Genomic DNA, 20506 nt, shown 5'->3' on the forward strand with positions numbered 1-20506 from the left:
TAGTCTAGATGTGGTCTAGTTTAGTCTAGATATGGTCTGGTCTAGATCTGGTCTGGTTTAGTCTTGATCTGGTCTGGGTCTGGTCTAGATCTGGTCTGGTTTAGTCTAGATATGGTCTGGGTCTTGTTTAGTTTAGATCTGGTCTGGGTCTGGTCTAGATCTGGTCTGGGTCTGGTCTAGATCTGGTCTGGTTTAGTTTTGATCTGGTCTGGTTAGTCTAGATCTGGTCGTGTTTAGTCTAGATTTGGTCTGGGTCTGGTATAGATCTGGTCTGGTTTAGTCTAGATCTGGTCTAGTTTAGTCTAGATCTGGTCTAGTTTAGTCTAGATCTGGTCTGGTTTAGTCTGGGTCTGGTCTAGATCTGGTCTAGAGCTTGTCTGGGTCTGGTCTAGATCTGGTCTGGTTTAGTCTAGATGTGGTCTAGTTTAGTCTAGATATGGTCTGGGTCTGGTCTAGATCTGGTCTGGTTTAGCCTAGATGTGGTCTAGTTTAGTCTAGATATGGTCTGGTTCTGGTCTAGATCTGGTCTGGGTCTGGTCTAGATCTGGTCTGGTTTATTCTAGATCTGGTTTAGTTTAGTCTAGATATTGTCTGCGTCTGGTCTAGATCTGGTCTGGGTCTGGTCTAGATCTGGTCTGGTTCAGCCTAGATCTGGTCTGGGTCTGGTCTAGATCTGGTCTGGTTTATTCTAGATCTGGTTTAGTTTAGTCTAGATATTGTCTGGGTCTGGTCTAGATCTGGTCTGGGTCTGGTCTAGATCTGGTCTGGTTTAGTCTAGATCTGGTCTGGGTCTGGTCTAGATCTGGTCTGGTTTAGTCTAGATCTGGTCTAGTTTAGTCTAGATATTGTCTGGGTCTGGTCTAGATATGGTCTGGGTCTGGTCTAGATCTGGTCTGGGTCTGGTCTAGATCTGGTCTGGTTTAGTCTAGATTTGGTCTGAGTCTGGTCTAGATCTGGTCTGGTTTAGTCTAAATCTGGTCTTGGTCTGGTCTAGATCTGGTCTGATTTAGTCTGGATCTGGTCTGGTCTGGTCTAGATCTGGTCTGGTTTGTCTAGATCTGGTCTAGTTAAGTCTAGATATGGTCTGGTCTAGATCTGGTCTGGTTTAGTCTTGATCTGGTCTGGGTCTGGTCTAGATCTGGTCTGGCTTAGTCTAGATCTGTTCTGGGTCTGGTAGAGATCTGGTCTGTTTAGTCTTGATCTGGTCTAGATCTGGTCTGGTTTAGTCTAGATCTGGTCTGGGTCTGGTCTAGATCTTGTCTGGTTTAGTCTAGATCTTGTCTGGGTCTGGTCTAGATCTGGTCTGATTTAGTCTAGATCTGGTCTAGTTTAGTCTAGATATGGTCTGGGTCTGGTCTAGATCTGGTCTGGTTTAGTCTTGATCTGGTCTGGGTCTGGTCTAGATCTGGTCTGGTTTAGTCTAGATCTGGTCTGGGTCTGGTCTAGATCTGGTCTGGTTTAGTCTTGATCTGGTCTGGTCTAGATCTGGTCTGGTTCAGTCTAGATCTGGTCTGGTTCAGTCTAGATCTGGTCTGGTTTTGTTTAGATCTTGTCTGGGTCTGGTCTAGATCTGGTCTGGGTCTGGTATAGATCTGGTCTGGTTTAGTCTAGATCTGGTCTAGTCTAGATCTGGTCTGGTTTAGTCTAGATCTTGTCTGGGTGTGGTCTAGATCTGGTCTGGTTTAGTCTAGATGTGGTCTAGTTTAGTCTAGATATGGTCTGGGTCTGGTCTAGATCTGGTCTGGTTTAGTCTTGATCTGGTCTGGGTCTGGTCTAGATCTGGTCTGGTTTGGTCTAGATATTGTCTGGGTCTGGTCTAGATCGGGTCTGGTCTAGATCTGGTCTGGTTTAGTCTAGATCTGATCTAGTTTAGTCTAGATCGGGTCTGGTTTAGTCTAGATGTGGTCTAGTTTAGTCTAGATATGGTCTGGGTCTGGTCTAGATCTGGTCTGGTTTAGTCTAGATGTGGTCTAGTTTAGTCTAGATATGGTCTGGTCTAGATCTGGTCTGGTTTAGTCTTGATCTGGTCTGGGTCTGGTTTAGTCTAGATCTGGTCTGGGTCTGGTCTAGATCTGGTCTGGTTTAGTCTTGATCTGGTCTGGTTAGTCTAGATCTGGTCTGGTTTAGTCTAGATTTGGTCTGGGTCTGGTATAGATCTGGTCTGGTTTAGTCTAGATCTGGTCTAGTTTAGTCTAGATCTTGTCTGGTTTAGTCTAGATCTTGTCTGTGTCTGGTCTAGATCTGGTCTGGTTTAGTCTTGATCTAGTCTGGGTCTGGTCTAGATCTGGTCTGGTTTAGTCTTGATCTGGTCTGGTTTAGTCTTGATCTGGTCTGGGTCTGGTCTAGATCTGGTCTGGTTCAGTCTAGATCTGGTCTGGTTCAGTCTAGATCTGGTCTGGTTTTGTTTAGATCTGGTCTGGGTCTGGTCTAGGTCTGGTCTGGGTCTGGTATAGAGCTGGTCTGGTTTAGTCTAGATCTGGTCTAGTTTAGTCTAGATCTGGTCTAGTTTAGTCTAGATCTTGTCTGGGTGTGGTCTAGATCTTGTCTGGGTGTGGTCTAGATCTGGTCTGGTTTAGTCTAGATATGGTCTGGGTCTGGTCTAGATCTGGTCTGGTTTAGTCTTGATCTGGTCTGGGTCTGGTCTAGATCTGGTCTGGTTTGGTCTAGATAATGTCTGGGTCTGGTCTAGATCTGGTCTGGTTTAGTCTAGATCTGATCTAGTTTAGTCTAGATCTGGTCTGGTTTAGTCTAGATGTGGTCTAGTTTAGTCTAGATATGGTCTGGGTCTGGTCTAGATCTGGTCTAGAGCTTGTCTGGGTCTGGTCTAGATCTGGTCTGGTTTAGTCTAGATGTGGTCTAGTTTAGTCTAGATATGGTCTGGGTCTGGTCTAGATCTGGTCTGGTTTAGCCTAGATGTGGTCTAGTTTAGTCTAGATCTGGTCTGGGTCTGGTCTAGATCTGGTCTGGTTTAGTCTAGATATGGTCTGGGTCTGGTATAGATCTGGTTTGGTTTAGTCTAGATCTGGTCTAGTTTAGTCTAGATCTGGTCTGGTTTAGTCTAGATGTGGTCTAGTTTAGTCTAGATATGGTCTGGTCTAGATCTGGTCTGGTTTAGTCTTGATCTGGTCTGGGTCTGGTCTAGATCTGGTCTGGTTTAGTCTAGATATGGTCTGGGTCTGGTTTAGTTTAGATCTGGTCTGGGTCTGGTCTAGATCTGGTCTGGGTCTGGTCTAGATCTGGTCTGGTTTATTTTTGATCTGGTCTGGTTAGTCTAGATCTGGTCTGGTTTAGTCTAGATTTGGTCTGGGTCTGGTATAGATCTGGTCTGGTTTAGTCTAGATCTGGTCTAGTTTAGTCTAGATCTGGTCTGGTTTAGTCTGGGTCTGGTCTAGATCTGGTCTAGAGCTTGTCTGGGTCTGGTCTAGATCTGGTCTGGTTTAGTCTAGATGTGGTCTAGTTTAGTCTAGATATGGTCTGGGTCTGGTCTAGATCTGGTCTGGTTTAGCCTAGATGTGGTCTAGTTTAGTCTAGATATGGTCTGGTTCTGGTCTAGATCTGGTCTGGGTCTGGTCTAGATCTGGTCTGGTTTATTCTAGATCTGGTTTAGTTTAGTCTAGATATTGTCTGCGTCTGGTCTAGATCTGGTCTGGGTCTGGTCTAGATCTGGTCTGGTTCAGTCTATATCTGGTCTGGGTCTGGTCTAGATCTGGTCTGGTTTATTCTAGATCTGGTTTAGTTTAGTCTAGATATTGTCTGGGTCTGGTCTAGATCTGGTCTGGGTCTGGTCTAGATCTGGTCTGGTTTAGTCTAGATCTGGTCTGGGTCTGGTCTAGATCTGGTCTGGTTTAGTCTAGATCTGGTCTAGTTTAGTCTAGATATTGTCTGGGTCTGGTCTAGATATGGTCTGGGTCTGGTCTAGATCTGGTCTGGGTCTGGTCTAGATCTGGTCTGGTTTAGTCTAGATTTGGTCTGAGTCTGGTCTAGATCTGGTCTGGTTTAGTCTAGATCTGGTCTTGGTCTGGTCTAGATCTGGTCTGATTTAGTCTGGATCTGGTCTGGTCTGGTCTAGATCTGGTCTGGTTTGTCTAGATCTGGTCTAGTTAAGTCTAGATATGGTCTGGTCTAGATCTGGTCTGGTTTAGTCTTGATCTGGTCTGGGTCTGGTCTAGATCTGGTCTGGTTTAGTCTAGATCTGGTCTAGTTTAGTCTAGATATTGTCTGGGTCTGGTCTAGATATGGTCTGGGTCTGGTCTAGATCTGGTCTGGTTCAGCCTAGATCTGGTCTGGGTCTGGTCTAGATCTGGTCTGGTTTATTCTAGATCTGGTTTAGTTTAGTCTAGATATTGTCTGGGTCTGGTCTAGATCTGGTCTGGGTCTGGTCTAGATCTGGTCTGGGTCTGGTCTAGATCTGGTCTGGTTTAGTCTAGATCTGGTCTGGGTCTGGTCTAGATCTGGTCTGGTTTAGTCTAGATCTGGTCTAGTTTAGTCTAGATATTGTCTGGGTCTGGTCTAGATATGGTCTGGGTCTGGTCTAGATCTGGTCTGGGTCTGGTCTAGATCTGGTCTGGTTTAGTCTAGATTTGGTCTGAGTCTGGTCTAGATCTGGTCTGGTTTAGTCTAAATCTGGTCTTGGTCTGGTCTAGATCTGGTCTGATTTAGTCTGGATCTGGTCTGGTCTGGTCTAGATCTGGTCTGGTTTGTCTAGATCTGGTCTAGTTAAGTCTAGATATGGTCTGGTCTAGATCTGGTCTGGTTTAGTCTTGATCTGGTCTGGGTCTGGTCTAGATCTGGTCTGGCTTAGTCTAGATCTGTTCTGGGTCTGGTAGAGATCTGGTCTGTTTAGTCTTGATCTGGTCTAGATCTGGTCTGGTTTAGTCTAGATCTGGTCTGGGTCTGGTCTAGATCTTGTCTGGTTTAGTCTAGATCTTGTCTGGGTCTGGTCTAGATCTGGTCTGATTTAGTCTAGATCTGGTCTAGTTTAGTCTAGATATGGTCTGGGTCTGGTCTAGATCTGGTCTGGTTTAGTCTTGATCTGGTCTGGGTCTGGTCTAGATCTGGTCTGGTTTAGTCTAGGTCTGGTCTGGGTCTGGTCTAGATCTGGTCTGGTTTAGTCTTGATCTGGTCTGGTCTAGATCTGGTCTGGTTCAGTCTAGATCTGGTCTGGTTCAGTCTAGATCTGGTCTGGTTTTGTTTAGATCTTGTCTGGGTCTGGTCTAGATCTGGTCTGGGTCTGGTATAGATCTGGTCTGGTTTAGTCTAGATCTGGTCTAGTCTAGATCTGGTCTGGTTTAGTCTAGATCTTGTCTGGGTGTGGTCTAGATCTGGTCTGGTTTAGTCTAGATGTGGTCTAGTTTAGTCTAGATATGGTCTGGGTCTGGTCTAGATCTGGTCTGGTTTAGTCTTGATCTGGTCTGGGTCTGGTCTAGATCTGGTCTGGTTTGGTCTAGATATTGTCTGGGTCTGGTCTAGATCGGGTCTGGTCTAGATCTGGTCTGGTTTAGTCTAGATCTGATCTAGTTTAGTCTAGATCGGGTCTGGTTTAGTCTAGATGTGGTCTAGTTTAGTCTAGATATGGTCTGGGTCTGGTCTAGATCTGGTCTGGTTTAGTCTAGATGTGGTCTAGTTTAGTCTAGATATGGTCTGGTCTAGATCTGGTCTGGTTTAGTCTTGATCTGGTCTGGGTCTGGTTTAGTCTAGATCTGGTCTGGGTCTGGTCTAGATCTGGTCTGGTTTAGTCTTGATCTGGTCTGGTTAGTCTAGATCTGGTCTGGTTTAGTCTAGATTTGGTCTGGGTCTGGTATAGATCTGGTCTGGTTTAGTCTAGATCTGGTCTAGTTTAGTCTAGATCTTGTCTGGTTTAGTCTAGATCTTGTCTGTGTCTGGTCTAGATCTGGTCTGGTTTAGTCTTGATCTAGTCTGGGTCTGGTCTAGATCTGGTCTGGTTTAGTCTTGATCTGGTCTGGTTTAGTCTTGATCTGGTCTGGGTCTGGTCTAGATCTGGTCTGGTTCAGTCTAGATCTGGTCTGGTTCAGTCTAGATCTGGTCTGGTTTTGTTTAGATCTGGTCTGGGTCTGGTCTAGGTCTGGTCTGGGTCTGGTATAGAGCTGGTCTGGTTTAGTCTAGATCTGGTCTAGTTTAGTCTAGATCTGGTCTAGTTTAGTCTAGATCTTGTCTGGGTGTGGTCTAGATCTTGTCTGGGTGTGGTCTAGATCTGGTCTGGTTTAGTCTAGATATGGTCTGGGTCTGGTCTAGATCTGGTCTGGTTTAGTCTTGATCTGGTCTGGGTCTGGTCTAGATCTGGTCTGGTTTGGTCTAGATAATGTCTGGGTCTGGTCTAGATCTGGTCTGGTTTAGTCTAGATCTGATCTAGTTTAGTCTAGATCTGGTCTGGTTTAGTCTAGATGTGGTCTAGTTTAGTCTAGATATGGTCTGGGTCTGGTCTAGATCTGGTCTAGAGCTTGTCTGGGTCTGGTCTAGATCTGGTCTGGTTTAGTCTAGATGTGGTCTAGTTTAGTCTAGATATGGTCTGGGTCTGGTCTAGATCTGGTCTGGTTTAGCCTAGATGTGGTCTAGTTTAGTCTAGATCTGGTCTGGGTCTGGTCTAGATCTGGTCTGGTTTAGTCTAGATATGGTCTGGGTCTGGTATAGATCTGGTTTGGTTTAGTCTAGATCTGGTCTAGTTTAGTCTAGATCTGGTCTGGTTTAGTCTAGATGTGGTCTAGTTTAGTCTAGATATGGTCTGGTCTAGATCTGGTCTGGTTTAGTCTTGATCTGGTCTGGGTCTGGTCTAGATCTGGTCTGGTTTAGTCTAGATATGGTCTGGGTCTGGTTTAGTTTAGATCTGGTCTGGGTCTGGTCTAGATCTGGTCTGGGTCTGGTCTAGATCTGGTCTGGTTTATTTTTGATCTGGTCTGGTTAGTCTAGATCTGGTCTGGTTTAGTCTAGATTTGGTCTGGGTCTGGTATAGATCTGGTCTGGTTTAGTCTAGATCTGGTCTAGTTTAGTCTAGATCTGGTCTGGTTTAGTCTGGGTCTGGTCTAGATCTGGTCTAGAGCTTGTCTGGGTCTGGTCTAGATCTGGTCTGGTTTAGTCTAGATGTGGTCTAGTTTAGTCTAGATATGGTCTGGGTCTGGTCTAGATCTGGTCTGGTTTAGCCTAGATGTGGTCTAGTTTAGTCTAGATATGGTCTGGTTCTGGTCTAGATCTGGTCTGGGTCTGGTCTAGATCTGGTCTGGTTTATTCTAGATCTGGTTTAGTTTAGTCTAGATATTGTCTGCGTCTGGTCTAGATCTGGTCTGGGTCTGGTCTAGATCTGGTCTGGTTCAGTCTAGATCTGGTCTGGGTCTGGTCTAGATCTGGTCTGGTTTATTCTAGATCTGGTTTAGTTTAGTCTAGATATTGTCTGGGTCTGGTCTAGATCTGGTCTGGGTCTGGTCTAGATCTGGTCTGGTTTAGTCTAGATCTGGTCTGGGTCTGGTCTAGATCTGGTCTGGTTTAGTCTAGATCTGGTCTAGTTTAGTCTAGATATTGTCTGGGTCTGGTCTAGATATGGTCTGGGTCTGGTCTAGATCTGGTCTGGGTCTGGTCTAGATCTGGTCTGGTTTAGTCTAGATTTGGTCTGAGTCTGGTCTAGATCTGGTCTGGTTTAGTCTAGATCTGGTCTTGGTCTGGTCTAGATCTGGTCTGATTTAGTCTGGATCTGGTCTGGTCTGGTCTAGATCTGGTCTGGTTTGTCTAGATCTGGTCTAGTTAAGTCTAGATATGGTCTGGTCTAGATCTGGTCTGGTTTAGTCTTGATCTGGTCTGGGTCTGGTCTAGATCTGGTCTGGTTTAGTCTAGATCTGGTCTAGTTTAGTCTAGATATTGTCTGGGTCTGGTCTAGATATGGTCTGGGTCTGGTCTAGATCTGGTCTGGGTCTGGTCTAGATCTGGTCTGGTTTAGTCTAGATTTGGTCTGAGTCTGGTCTAGATCTGGTCTGGTTTAGTCTAGATCTGGTCTTGGTCTGGTCTAGATCTGGTCTGATTTAGTCTGGATCTGGTCTGGTCTGGTCTAGATCTGGTCTGGTTTGTCTAGATCTGGTCTAGTTAAGTCTAGATATGGTCTGGTCTAGATCTGGTCTGGTTTAGTCTTGATCTGGTCTGGGTCTGGTCTAGATCTGGTCTGGCTTAGTCTAGATCTGTTCTGGGTCTGGTCTAGATCTGGTCTGTTTAGTCTTGATCTGGTCTAGATCTGGTCTGGTTTAGTCTAGATCTGGTCTGGTTTAGTCTAGATCTGGTCTGGTTTAGTCTAGATCTTGTCTGGGTCTGGTCTAGATCTGGTCTGATTTAGTCTAGATCTGGTCTAGTTTAGTCTAGATATGGTCTGGGTCTGGTCTAGATCTGGTCTGGTTTAGTCTTGATCTGGTCTGGGTCTGGTCTAGATCTGGTCTGGTTTAGTCTAGATCTGGTCTGGGTCTGGTCTAGATCTGGTCTGGTTTAGTCTTGATCTGGTCTGGTCTAGATCTGGTCTGGTTCAGTCTAGATCTGGTCTGGTTTTGTTTAGATCTGGTCTGGGTCTGGTCTAGATCTGGTCTGGGTCTGGTATAGATCTGGTCTGGTTTAGTCTAGATCTGGTCTAGTTTAGTCTAGATCTGGTCTGGTTTAGTCTAGATCTTGTCTGGGTGAGGTCTAGATCTGGTCTGGTTTAGTCTAGATGTGGTCTAGTTTAGTCTAGATATGGTCTGGGTCTGGTCTAGATCTGGTCTGGTTTACTCTTGATCTGGTCTGGGTCTGGTCTAGATCTGGTCTGGTTTGGTCTAGATATTGTCTGGGTCTGGTCTAGATCGGGTCTGGTCTAGATCTGGTCTGGTTTAGTCTAGATCTGATCTAGTTTAGTCTAGATCGGGTTTGGTTTAGTCTAGATGTGGTCTAGTTTAGTCTAGATATGGTCTGGGTCTGGTCTAGATCTGGTCTGGTTTAGTCTAGATGTGGTCTAGTTTAGTCTAGATATGGTCTGGGTCTGGTCTAGATCTGGTCTGGTTTAGTCTAGATGTGGTCTAGTTTAGTCTAGATCTGGTCTGGGTCTGGTCTAGATCTAGTCTGGTTTAGTCTAGATATGGTCTGGGTCTGGTCTAAATCTGGTCTGGGTCTGGTATAGATCTGGTTTGGTTTAGTCTAGATCTGGTCTAGTTTAGTCTAGATCTGGTCTGGTTTAGTCTAGATGTGGTCTAGTTTAGTCTAGATATGGTCTGGTCTAGATCTGGTCTGGTTTAGTCTTGATCTGGTCTGGTCTAGATCTGGTCTGGTTTAGTCTAGATATGGTCTGGGTCTGGTTTAGTCTAGATCTGGTCTGGGTCTGGTCTAGATCTGGTTCTGGGTCTGGTCTAGATCTGGTCTGGTTTAGTCTAGATTTGGTCTGGGTCTGGTATAGATCTGGTCTGGTTTAGTCTAGATCTGGTCTAGTTTAGTCTAGATCTTGTCTGGTTTAGTCTAGATCTTGTCTGGGTCTGGTCTAGATCTGGTCTGGTTTAGTCTTGATCTAGTCTGGGTCTGGTCTAGATCTGGTCTGGTTTAGTCTTGATCTGGTCTGGTTTAGTCTTGATCTGGTCTGGGTCTGGTCTAGATCTGGTCTGGTTCAGTCTAGATCTGGTCTGGTTCAGTCTAGATCTGGTCTGGTTTTGTTTAGATCTGGTCTGGGTCTGGTCTAGATCTGGTCTGGGTCTGGTATAGAGCTGGTCTGGTTTAGTCTAGATCTGGTCTAGTTTAGTCTAGATCTGGTCTAGTTTAGTCTAGATCTTGTCGGGGTGTGGTCTAGATCTGGTCTGGTTTAGTCTAGATGTGGTCTAGTTTAGTCTAGATATGGTCTGGGTCTGGTCTAGATCTGGTCTGGTTTAGTCTTGATCTGATCTGGGTCTGGTCTAGATCTGGTCTGGTTTGGTCTAGATAATGTCTGGGTCTGGTCTAGATCTGGTCTGGTTTAGTCTAGATCTGATCTAGTTTAGTCTAGATCTGGTCTGGTTTAGTCTAGATGTGGTCTAGTTTAGTCTAGATATGGTCTGGGTCTGGTCTAGATCTGGTCTGGTTTAGCCTAGATGTGGTCTAGTTTAGTCTAGATCTGGTCTGGGTCTGGTCTAGATCTGGTCTGGTTTAGTCTAGATATGGTCTGGGTCTGGTATAGATCTGGTTTGGTTTAGTCTAGATCTGGTCTAGTTTAGTCTAGATCTGGTCTGGTTTAGTCTAGATGTGGTCTAGTTTAGTCTAGATATGGTCTGGTCTAGATCTGGTCTGGTTTAGTCTTGATCTGGTCTGGGTCTGGTCTAGATCTGGTCTGGTTTAGTCTAGATATGGTCTGGGTCTGGTTTAGTTTAGATCTGGTCTGGGTCTGGTCTAGATCTGGTCTGGGTCTGGTCTAGATCTGGTCTGGTTTAGTTTTGATCTGGTCTGGTTAGTCTAGATCTTGTCTGGTTTAGTCTAGATTTGGTCTGGGTCTGGTATAGATCTGGTCTGGTTTAGTCTAGATCTGTTCTAGTTTAGTCTAGATCTGGTCTAGTTTAGTCTAGATCTGGTCTGGTTTAGTCTGGGTCTGGTCTAGATCTGGTCTAGAGCTTGTCTGGGTCTTGTCTAGATCTGGTCTGGTTTAGTCTAGATGTGGTCTAGTTTAGTCTAGATATGGTCTGGGTCTGGTCTAGATCTGGTCTGGTTTAGCCTAGATGTGGTCTAGTTTAGTCTAGATCTGGTCTGGGTCTGGTCTAGATCTGGTCTGGTTTAGTCTAGATATGGTCTGGGTCTGGTATAGATCTGGCTTGGTTTAGTCTAGATCTGGTCTAGTTTAGTCTAGATCTGGTCTGGTTTAGTCTAGATGTTGTCTAGTTTAGTCTAGATATGGTCTGGTCTAGATCTGGTCTGGTTTCGTCTTGATCTGGTCTGGGTCTGGTCTAGATCTGGTCTGGTTTAGTCTAGATATGGTCTTGGTCTGGTTTAGTTTAGATCTGGTCTGGGTCTGGTCTAGATCTGGTCTGGGTCTGGTCTAGATCTGGTCTGGTTTAGTTTTGATCGTGTCTGGTTAGTCTAGATTTGGTCTGGGTCTGGTATAGATCTGGTCTGGTTTAGTCTAGATCTGGTCTAGTTTAGTCTAGATCTGGTCTAGTTTAGTCTAGATCTGGTCTAGTTTAGTCTAGATCTGGTCTGGTTTAGTCTAGATCTTGTCTGGGTCTGGTCTAGATCTGGTCTGGTTTAGTCTTGATCTAGTCTGGGTCTGGTCTAGATCTGGTCTGGTTTAGTCTTGATCTGGTCTGGTTTAGTCTAGATCTGGTCTGGGTCTGGTCTAGATCTGGTCTGGTTTAGTCTTGATCTAGTCTGGGTCTGGTCTTGATCTGGTCTGGGTTTAGTCTAGATCTGGTCTGGGTCTGGTCTAGATCTGGTCTGGTTTAGTCTTGATCTAGTCTGGGTCTGGTCTTGATCTGGTCTGGGTTTAGTCTAGATCTGGTCTGGTCTGGTCTAGATCTGGTCTGGGTCTGGTCTAGATCTGGTCTGGTTTAGTCTTGATCTAGTCTGGGTCTGGTCTTGATCTGGTCTGGGTTTAGTCTAGATCTAGTCTGGGTCTGGTCTAGATCTGGTCTGGGTCTGGTCTAGATCTGGTCTGGTTTAGTCTTGATCTAGTCTGGGTCTGGTCTAGATCTGGTCTGGTTTAGTCTTGATCTGGTCTGGTTTAGTCTAGATCTGGTCTGGGTCTGGTCCAGATCTGGTCTGGTTTAGTCTTGATCTGGTCTGGGTCTCGTCTTGACCGGTTTAGTGTTGTGTAATAAGTTCTCCTGTGCTGACTGAAATTCCAGCGAGTCCCTAATCTGACATCTGTTAAGATTATATGTCTGTTGGTGGACACTGTAGACCATCCTCTTCTGGAGATCCAGTGTTTCTCTGAACCGATAACGATAAGCTGGTTCCAGAGGAGCAAGCCCCGCCCCTAGAAGACAGATGAACCCAAAGCTCCCTGGACAACCAGATACTAAATGTCTTCTAGTGTCTCTCCTGAAAATCACCTAGATGAACCCCCAAGACCTTCCACCCACCTGCTGCTGGGCCACGTCCCATTTTGCGTACAGCAGACCTTCACTGTTTGACCAGTTATCATTCACAGAAGCTTTTTGGTAGAGAGTAAAAGTATCTGCAAGGACATAAACATCTTCACTGTAGGACAGAAACACTCTGATGGCATCTTACCAAGCAGAGGTTGTGTGCGTTTGTGTCCAGGGTCCTCCAGCCAATCAGGAGGCCCGTCTGAGAGCTCAGAGGATGGCAGGATGTCCCGATGAGAAGAAGCTCCGAGCCAAACGATGTAGGTAGAACTGTTTCTGGTGGTCTTGGTGCTTCATCTGGACAGATCTCAAACTGTGTGTGTGTGTGCGTGTGTGTGTGCGTGTGTGTGTGTGTGTGTTCAGGGCAGAGCTGGCACAAGAGCCTGCTGATCCACTCTGTGAGCAGAGACAGTCTGAAGAGACTCATCCAACCCAAACTGTCCAAGTGAGCAGAGCTGCTGTTCTTCCTCTTGAGTTGTTGTTGTTGTTGTTGTTGTTGTCGGATCCTCCTGAGTCCCCCTCTGCCTTCCCCAGGGTGGATTACCTGACTCAGAAGATGTCCACTGCAAACGAAGATGAGCAGTTCCAGCTCAGAAAGCAGATAGAAGGTCTGGAGAAAGAGATAGACCTGCTCAGGTAAGGTTATTAAGAAACCTGACCTCAAAAGGTCAGTGCAGGTCAGGAGACACCATCTCCTAAGGCTGGCCAGCTCCAGCTCTACCACTAGGTGGCGTGGTTGGATAGTTCCGCTCACACCAGCGGCGCCCAGGCCACTGGGATATTCTCCGGTGGCCTGGGCGCCAAACAGCCCCACTCTCCGGCAGTCGGGTTGGGTCGTGACTCGTTCGAAAGTTTAGTAACAAATCCAACTTTTTCCAAACGCCTCTTCGGAGTGAACAAGGAGAACTTGGAGAGAGCGGTTTATTTAGCCTTTGATGACCCGTTGCACCGCACGTCCCGTCACTGAGATGGTCTGTCCTTGAGTCACGCTGCACGTGGACTCGCAGGATTACGCTGAAATTCAACCCTACCAAAGCTCGGTCCGCAGGCGGCCCTGGGCAGAGGCATCATGTCCTGTTCTGTGCTCTCATTGGTCAGGCAGAAGAAGGGGGACGAGATGATTGGCAGCCGATATGAAGAGCACGACTGGCAGAAAATCTCAAACATCGACGTGAGTAAGAGTCGGTCAGCTGATCGATCAGCTGATGGACCAGCTGACTCCCTCTCCCCTTCAGTTTGAAGGGACAAAGGATGCAGACGACATCCGTCTCTTCTGGCAGAACTTCCTGCATCCGTCCATCAATAAGGCGGCATGGAGCAAAGAGGAGGTGCTGCAGCTGAAGGGGATCAGCAGGAGACACCAAGAGAGGCACTGGGAGAGAATCGCTGAGGAGCTGGGGGTGAGGAAGTCCTATCTGACCCGTCTTTCTCTCACTAAACCCACTTCTTTCCATCTGACCCGTCTCTCTCTCTCTCTCTCTGACCCGTCTCTCAGACGGGGAGGACGGCCTTCATGTGTCTTCAGATGTTCCAGCGTTTTGTCTCAAAGTCTCTGAGACGTAGCAGCTGGACTGCAGAAGAAGATGCTCGGTTTAAAGCGCTTGTGGAGAAGATGAGGATAGGAAACTACATCCCCTACACTCAGAGTAATGACATCACGCTCTGACATCATTTCAGTGTGACATCATCGCTGTGTGACACCAACCTGCCCCGTCTCTTCTACTCACAGTCAGTTACTTCATGGAGGGTCGTGATCCAGGTCAGCTCCTCAACAGGTGGATGCAGGTTTTGGACCCACGCCTGAAGAAAGGCCCGTGGACCAAAGAGGAAGACCAGGTGTGTATCGGTCTTCCTGTCCTCATTCGGACGCCCAGAGTGGACGGATCTGCTTCTCGTCGGTGTGAACTGTGAAGAGTCTGGTATCAAAGTACTGTCCTCCTGTCTCTGTCCTCCAGCTCCTCCTTAAAGCCGTGTCTCGTCATGGAGAGTGCTGGTGGAAGGTCAGGCTGGATGTTCCTGGACGCACCGACAGCGGCTGCAGAGACAGGTGAGACAGGAGCCAGGACAGGCCGTGGTGTCTAGATCTCCGGGTTGACGGGGTTGACTTGTGTCCAGGTATTTGGACTGTCTCCGGAAGGACATCAACAGAGAACCGTTTAGCACACATGAGCAGGAGCTGCTGAAGTTTCTGGTGGTGAAACACGGAATTGGTAAGCATTTGCTTTTTCTGAATGACGGTGAAGACGATGAAGATGACGATGACGATGATGTGTTTTAGGTCGTTGGGCGAAGATCGCAGCGGAGATTCCTCATCGTTATGATGCTCAATGCATGCGAGAGTGGAGGAAAATGACTTGTTTTACTCGGGTAAGCTGAGTCCCGTCCTGTCCCGCTCTGAACTTGAGACAGTTCTCCACACCTTCATCTCCTCACGCTTAGACTACTGTAACTCTCTTTTCACGTGTCTGAGCAGAACCTCCCTGAACCGTCTACAGGTGGTTCAGAACGCCTGTGCTCGGCTTCTGACCAAGTCCTCCAAACACACCCACATCACCCCGCTTCTCCTCCAGCTTCACTGGCTGCCAGTCACCTTCAGGGTTCATTTCAAGATCCTGGTTCTGGTCTATAGGGCCTTACATGGACAAGCACCATCTTACATTGGTGATCTTCTTAGTCCCGACACCCCCAGCAGGTCCCTGAGGTCCAGTGATCAAAGCCTACTGGTTGTGCAGCACCAGGCTAAAGGTCAAAGGTGACAGATCATCTGCTGCTGTGGCCCCCAGACTCTGGACCTCTCTCCCCCTGAGCCTGAGACCAGTGGACTCAGTGGTCTCCTTTAAAAAGCAGCTGAAGACTCACTTGTTCAAGCTGGCTTTTGTATGACCTTCTTCACCTCTCTCTCTTTATTCTGCTCTCCCCACCTATTCCACCTTCCTCAGGATCCACTGATTCCCCTCTTTCCTGTTCACTCTCTCTCTTTCTTAACCTTATTTTAATCACAATTGTCTATTTTTGCTCATTTTAAATATATTTTTCAACATTTTCTAAATGCTTTTTTATATTTTTACATTTTTCTGTTTTTGTGAAGCGCCTCGTGATTTTTATCTTGAGAGGCGCTTTAGAAATGATATTTTCTTTTTTTCATCTTTTTCTTCTTTCTCTTCATCTTTTTCCTTCTTTTTCTTTTTCTTTTATTTCTTCTTTTTTTTCTTTTTCTTTCTTTTTCTTCCTATTTTTTCTTCTTTTTCTTTATCTTTTTTCTTCTTTCTCTTCATCTTTTTCTTCATCTTCTTTCTCTTCATCTCTTTCTTTCTTTCTTTTTTCTTTTTCTTTTTTCTTTATTTTTCTTCCTTCTTTTTCTTTCTTTTTCTTTTTCTTTCTTTTTCCTTTTTCTTTCTTTTTATTCTTCTTCTTTTTTTTCTTCTTTTTTTTCTTCTTTTTTCTTCTTTTTTTCTTCCTTCTTTTTCTTTTTTCTTTCTTTTTCTTCTTTTTCTTTTTTCTTTTCTTTCTTTTTCTTTTGTTCTTTCTTTTCTTCTTTTTTTCTTTCTTTTTTCTTTTCTTTCTTTTTCTTTCCTTTCTTTTTCTTCTTTTTCTTTTTCTTCTTTTTCTTCTTTGTTTCTTCTTTTTCTTTTCTTTTTTTCTTATTCTTCCTTTTTTTTTTCTTCTTCTTCTTCTTTGCTACTAGGGGCGGAGCCATAATCTTATGGTCCTCTATAACACTGTTACATCTTTCTTGCACCAGGATAAAATAGATGTATTTTCTTTAGATGAGGTAAAAATGTCGTGTGTCTCATCAGCGAGTAGGGAACCATTCATGGATGTTCCTCAGGTATTTTGGCCGCTGTGGGCCTCCGTATCATGTTACCTTGAGGGCAGCTGTAGCTCAGGAGGTAAAGCGGGTTGTCCAGTAATCAGAAGGTTTGAGCCCGGCTCTGTCGGTGGATGCTGCTGTTGTGTCCTTGGGCAAGACCCTTAACCCACCTTGCCTGCTGGTGGTGTTCGGCAGCCTCGCCTCTGTCGGTGCGCCCCATCGTAGCTCATCGTCACCCGTGTGTGACCGCGTTGCAAAGCGCCTTGGGGGGCTGTAGAACCCTAAGAAGGACATTTACCTGTTTATCAAGCACAGTAAAGTCTAATTTTGCACATGAATAATCGAGTAAATCCTTTCACCGATCCTTCAAAATCACCCCGTCCTAGAACCGCATCACTTCAGTACATTTTGAATTCTGTTGAATTATTATTTCTCTTTATAATTGTGAGGGACGGATAACGAATGTGGTTGGAATGGAAATGCAGAATGGAGGAATTACAGACAGCTGGTTGTGATCCAGCGGTTGGGAAGGAGACATGAAGACCTGGTGAGTTCTGGTCTTGGACCTGATGGTGGGGTTTGTTGTCTCTGTCTTACAGCCTTACGTAAGGAGACAGCAGACCACAAGAGGAGGAGGAAAGGCTAAGGCTAAGAGGAAAATCGGGAGATTTGTGAAGATCACAAAGGAGGAGGAGGAGGATATAAACGAAGAGGTGGAGGTAACTGACGGAGAAGAGGATGAGGACATGGTGCTGGACACAGACAGTGATGAAGACAGGAAGAAAAAGAGAAAGCGGATGAAAGAGACCATAAAGCAGGAGACCATAGAGCAGGAGATCATAGAGCTGGAGACCGTAGAGGTGGAGACCACAGAGCAGGAGACCACAGAGCAAGAGACCATAGAGCAGGAGACCACAGAGGTGGAGACCATAGAGCAGGAGACCACAGAGCAGGAGGCCATAGAGCAGGAGACCACAGAGCAGGAGGCCACAGAGCTAGAGGAAGAGGACGAGGAGTACATGATCCCACCCATGAAGGAGTGGATCCCTACAGAGAAATCTGAGACCGGCCCATCGCTGAATTTTCAACCGGTGGTCCTGTCTTCATCGTCCAATTCCCCAGACGGGAAGTGTGTCCGCTCCACTGTGGTGGAAGAGTCGGGAAGCTCTGTCATCTTTGGAGCTCCTCTCAGACTGCTGCACCGTGAGGAGCGCCACAACAGCGCCGCCATGATGATGGTGAAATGTTGCCAGCTGAAAACTTACCTGGACCTCATAAAGAAGGAGTCCACCGCGCTGCCCCCCAGTAGCAAGCTGGCGGACAGGAGCTTGGATTTGACACTGCAGGCTGCGGTCACACCGTGGATCGGAAACCTGCTGATCAAGGAAAGGAGGCGCAAGACTGTCGCTGATGTCCTGAGAGAGAAATCGGAGAGGAGAAACATTTCCACCTCCTCCGCCTTCGTGCTGTTCCTCCAGGCCATGAATGTTGACGTTGTTGGCTGCAAGGAAATGATCCTGCAGAGAAAGAAAAAGATGGTGCATCAGGCTCCGCCCCCTGCTTCATCACTTGTCAGGAATAACATTTGGAAGAAGACTGCACAACTCCTTCAGGAGGAGGACGAGCAGGGCAGGCTGAGGCTTCAGGAGGCGCCGCAGCAGAAGCTGCAGCCGTGTGTTCTCCTGCAGGTTCCTGGTCACCCGACTCCTCAGGTCTTCCTCCTACCTCCTCCGACCTCTCAGCCCACTGTTGCATCTCCTTCCTTTACCAACATGAGACCTCCTCCTACAGGAGCTCCTCCTTTCATCTCAACACTACCAACCACTAACCCAGTTCTCATCCCGTTAGCTTTGCCCCCTCCCCAGGCCTTTCCCATCGGCTCTGCTGTGACCAGTGACAGCACCACTTTAATCTCATCGGGAACCTCCCCTGCTGCTCCGAGCCTCGCCGTGACTCCACCCACACGGAGAGAGCAGAGGGAGGAGGCCACCTGCAGCAGCCAGAGCATGGCAGCAGGTACAGGTGTGGATGGAGCTCAGCAGAAAGCTCAGGTAACTCCCGCTCAGGTGATTTCTCTTTCTGACAATCAGCAAAAGCACTCAACTGTAAACTCTCGTACTCACGGTGGGCTCCAGGTGGCGCTACTTCCACTCTCTTCACCTGACTAGCTTAGCCTAGCACACAAACACACAGGATTGGTTGCTGTCCAGCCAATCGGGAGAGGTCCCACCCCTCACTATGCAAAATGTTCACCCCCCCCCGAGCCGTGTCTGTTGGTCTCTGATCATCTTGTGTTTGACTCACCAGCCGAAAACCACGAGGGACTCGTCATCAGCAAAGGATCTAACCCAGAAAACTGGCTCTGCTCCCCATCCTCCGGCTCCTGGCACGTTCTCTTTTTCCCCTGCTGAAAGCCTCGGTTTAGCTCCGCCTACCTCCACAATAGACACGGACCACAATTACAGCGCTGTTGACAATGCCCCAAAAGGCTCTGATTCGGCCCCCACGGCGACCCCAGAGCCTGAAGGCAGGAAAAGGAAGGGGGAGGAACAGCAAGAGGAGGCGGGCAGTTCCGGGCCAGGAGTGACCCTGGATGGGAAACGCCTCCGCAAGCCAAGTTTCAAAATTCGAGAAGCCTTGGCCGAGGTGAGCCCAGTTTCTGACTCCGTTTCTTTGTTCTGAGATCTGATTGGGTAAAAAAGCCGACTGACTCTTCTGTGTGTTTCCAGGCTGAAAGAAAGGGGAGAAGCTCCGCCTCCTCAGCTCAGCCGAAGCAGAAGTCCCGAACTCGCAGGAAGCAGGTGATTGCGCCCCTGCCGCAGACTCCACCCCTCCCGCAGACTCCACCCCTCCCAAAGACTACACCCCTCCCACAGACTCCACCCCTCCCAAAGACTCCACCTCTCCCGCAGACTACACCCCTCCCACAGACTACACCCCTCCCGAAGACCACACCCCTCCCGCAGACTCCACCCCTCCCGAAGACTACACCCCTCCCGAAGACTACACCCCTCCCACAGACTCCACCCCTCCCACAGACTACACCCCTCCCACAGACTACACCCCCCCCACAGACTACACCCCTCCCGCAGACTACACCCCTCCCGCAGACTCCACCCCTCCCACAAATTGCCAGGTTGAACTTTCATCAGACATTGTGGGTCATGACCCCCACTGGTCTAGTTCCCCTGGCTCCGCCCCCACACATGCAACTGATGTCTGTCCCAAGCCCAGTCCAACCAGCGCCTCAGGCCCCTCCCCCTCCCACAGCCGGAAGCCTCCCATCTGTCAGACTAAAACCACCTGCTGCATCCCGGGATCCAGTTTTCAATCCGCCCAATCCTTTTTATGCCACACCCACTTGCCAGTTAATGCCCATTCCGAGGTCACATGACTCGAACCGTTGCCAAGAACCTGACTTGATCTTTCCATATAAGGGAGTGATCAAGGTGGAGTCTGTGAAAGCTCCTCCCCTCAGGACAGAGGGACTGCAGTTTAACCCCGCCCTGATGTTCCAGGAACCCACAGAGGAGGTGTGTGGTTGGCTGAGTGGACGTGGGGGTGTGGCTGTACCTGGAGCCAGGTCGGCACTCCCTTACCTGCCACCTTTTTTCAGCAACCTGAGCACATTCAGAAATCTGCTCCGCACCAAAAAAGCTTTGATGACATCATCGCTTCAGCTGCTGAATGGTGCCAACAATCCAGACCCCGCCCACTCCGCTGCAGACTTACCAGACTCCACATCCGATGTCAGAGCTGCTGAAGACCATCCAGGTAACCCACCTGAGCCACTCTCCTCATTTGGGTCTTACCTGAGGAGTTCAGGTGTGTTCTCAGATGTTTGTTTTGTCTCCTTGCAGCTCCCGCCATCATTCCCAGCCAAGAGGAGCAGGTGGAGCTGTTACGTCGGATGGTGGCAGAGCGTTACTCGTTAAACCCCGCCTACCAACTCTTGAAGGCCCGCTTCCTGTCCTGCTTCACTCTCCCTGCCCTCCTGGCTACCATGCAGCCAATCACGGAGGAGACATCCCATCCAGTCAATCAGAGGGAGGAGGAAGAAAAAGAAAAAGAAGGAGAAGAGGATGAGCCGCTGAAAAAGATCCAAGAGAGAGGAAGAAACAGGAAGGTTGTGGTGAGTCCCGGCAAGGAGGTCCTGACATACCTGCCGCCAGGTGTGACTGTTTCTCACAACAGCTGTTCTTCCACCTGCAGAGATCTCTGCTGCTGTCTGGTGACCTCACAGCTTCAGCCAATCACTTCTCAGGAATGCGGATCGTCAACAGGTCCACCACGGACCCGGAGCGGGCTCCACAAAACCAGCCACCACAAACTGGGCTGGGTCAGACTGGATCAGAACCAGAGCGTAAACTCTCACATGGACTCTCGGGTTCTACATCGGAAAACAGTTGAAGCAATAGTTCTGGTTCCTGTGGTGTTCTTAAAGCACCTCCCATCTGTGGTGGCCTCATGTTTAATCATTTCAGTTTTATGTTTGTGGTTTCTTCAGGAACGCGGAGCGGAACCGGAAACCCTCCAGAACCTGAAGCACAAACGGGTTCAGTGTTAAAGTTAACAGAACCTTTTTGCACTTTCTAAATAAATAAATCCCTTTTTTTTGTATTTGCAAAGACCTTTAATTGTG

General features: G+C 47.6%; 1 protein-coding gene across 2 annotated transcripts in view; it reads left to right on the forward strand.

The window, feature by feature from the left end:
* Positions 1–20484, forward strand: part of snapc4 (small nuclear RNA activating complex, polypeptide 4) — a 36833-nt gene extending 16349 nt beyond the window's left edge. For both annotated transcript variants that reach the window (XM_070555584.1, XM_070555583.1), the window contains 15 exons: positions 12229–12313; positions 12417–12498; positions 12588–12689; positions 13152–13224; positions 13289–13453; positions 13549–13699; positions 13783–13889; positions 14009–14100; positions 14169–14263; positions 14332–14420; positions 16464–17915; positions 18172–18510; positions 18594–19638; positions 19725–19996; positions 20077–20484. In XM_070555584.1, coding sequence (XP_070411685.1) covers positions 12229–12313; positions 12417–12498; positions 12588–12689; positions 13152–13224; positions 13289–13453; positions 13549–13699; positions 13783–13889; positions 14009–14100; positions 14169–14263; positions 14332–14420; positions 16464–17915; positions 18172–18510; positions 18594–19638; positions 19725–19996; positions 20077–20274 — 4347 coding nt within the window. In that variant the 3' untranslated portion in view covers positions 20275–20484. The remainder of the gene's footprint in view (positions 1–12228; positions 12314–12416; positions 12499–12587; positions 12690–13151; positions 13225–13288; positions 13454–13548; positions 13700–13782; positions 13890–14008; positions 14101–14168; positions 14264–14331; positions 14421–16463; positions 17916–18171; positions 18511–18593; positions 19639–19724; positions 19997–20076) is intronic.
* The last annotated feature ends 22 nt before the right edge of the window (positions 20485–20506 follow it).

This window comes from Nothobranchius furzeri, chromosome 10, assembly GCF_043380555.1.
Source record: "Nothobranchius furzeri strain GRZ-AD chromosome 10, NfurGRZ-RIMD1, whole genome shotgun sequence".
NCBI classification, from domain to species: domain Eukaryota; kingdom Metazoa; phylum Chordata; class Actinopteri; order Cyprinodontiformes; family Nothobranchiidae; genus Nothobranchius; species Nothobranchius furzeri.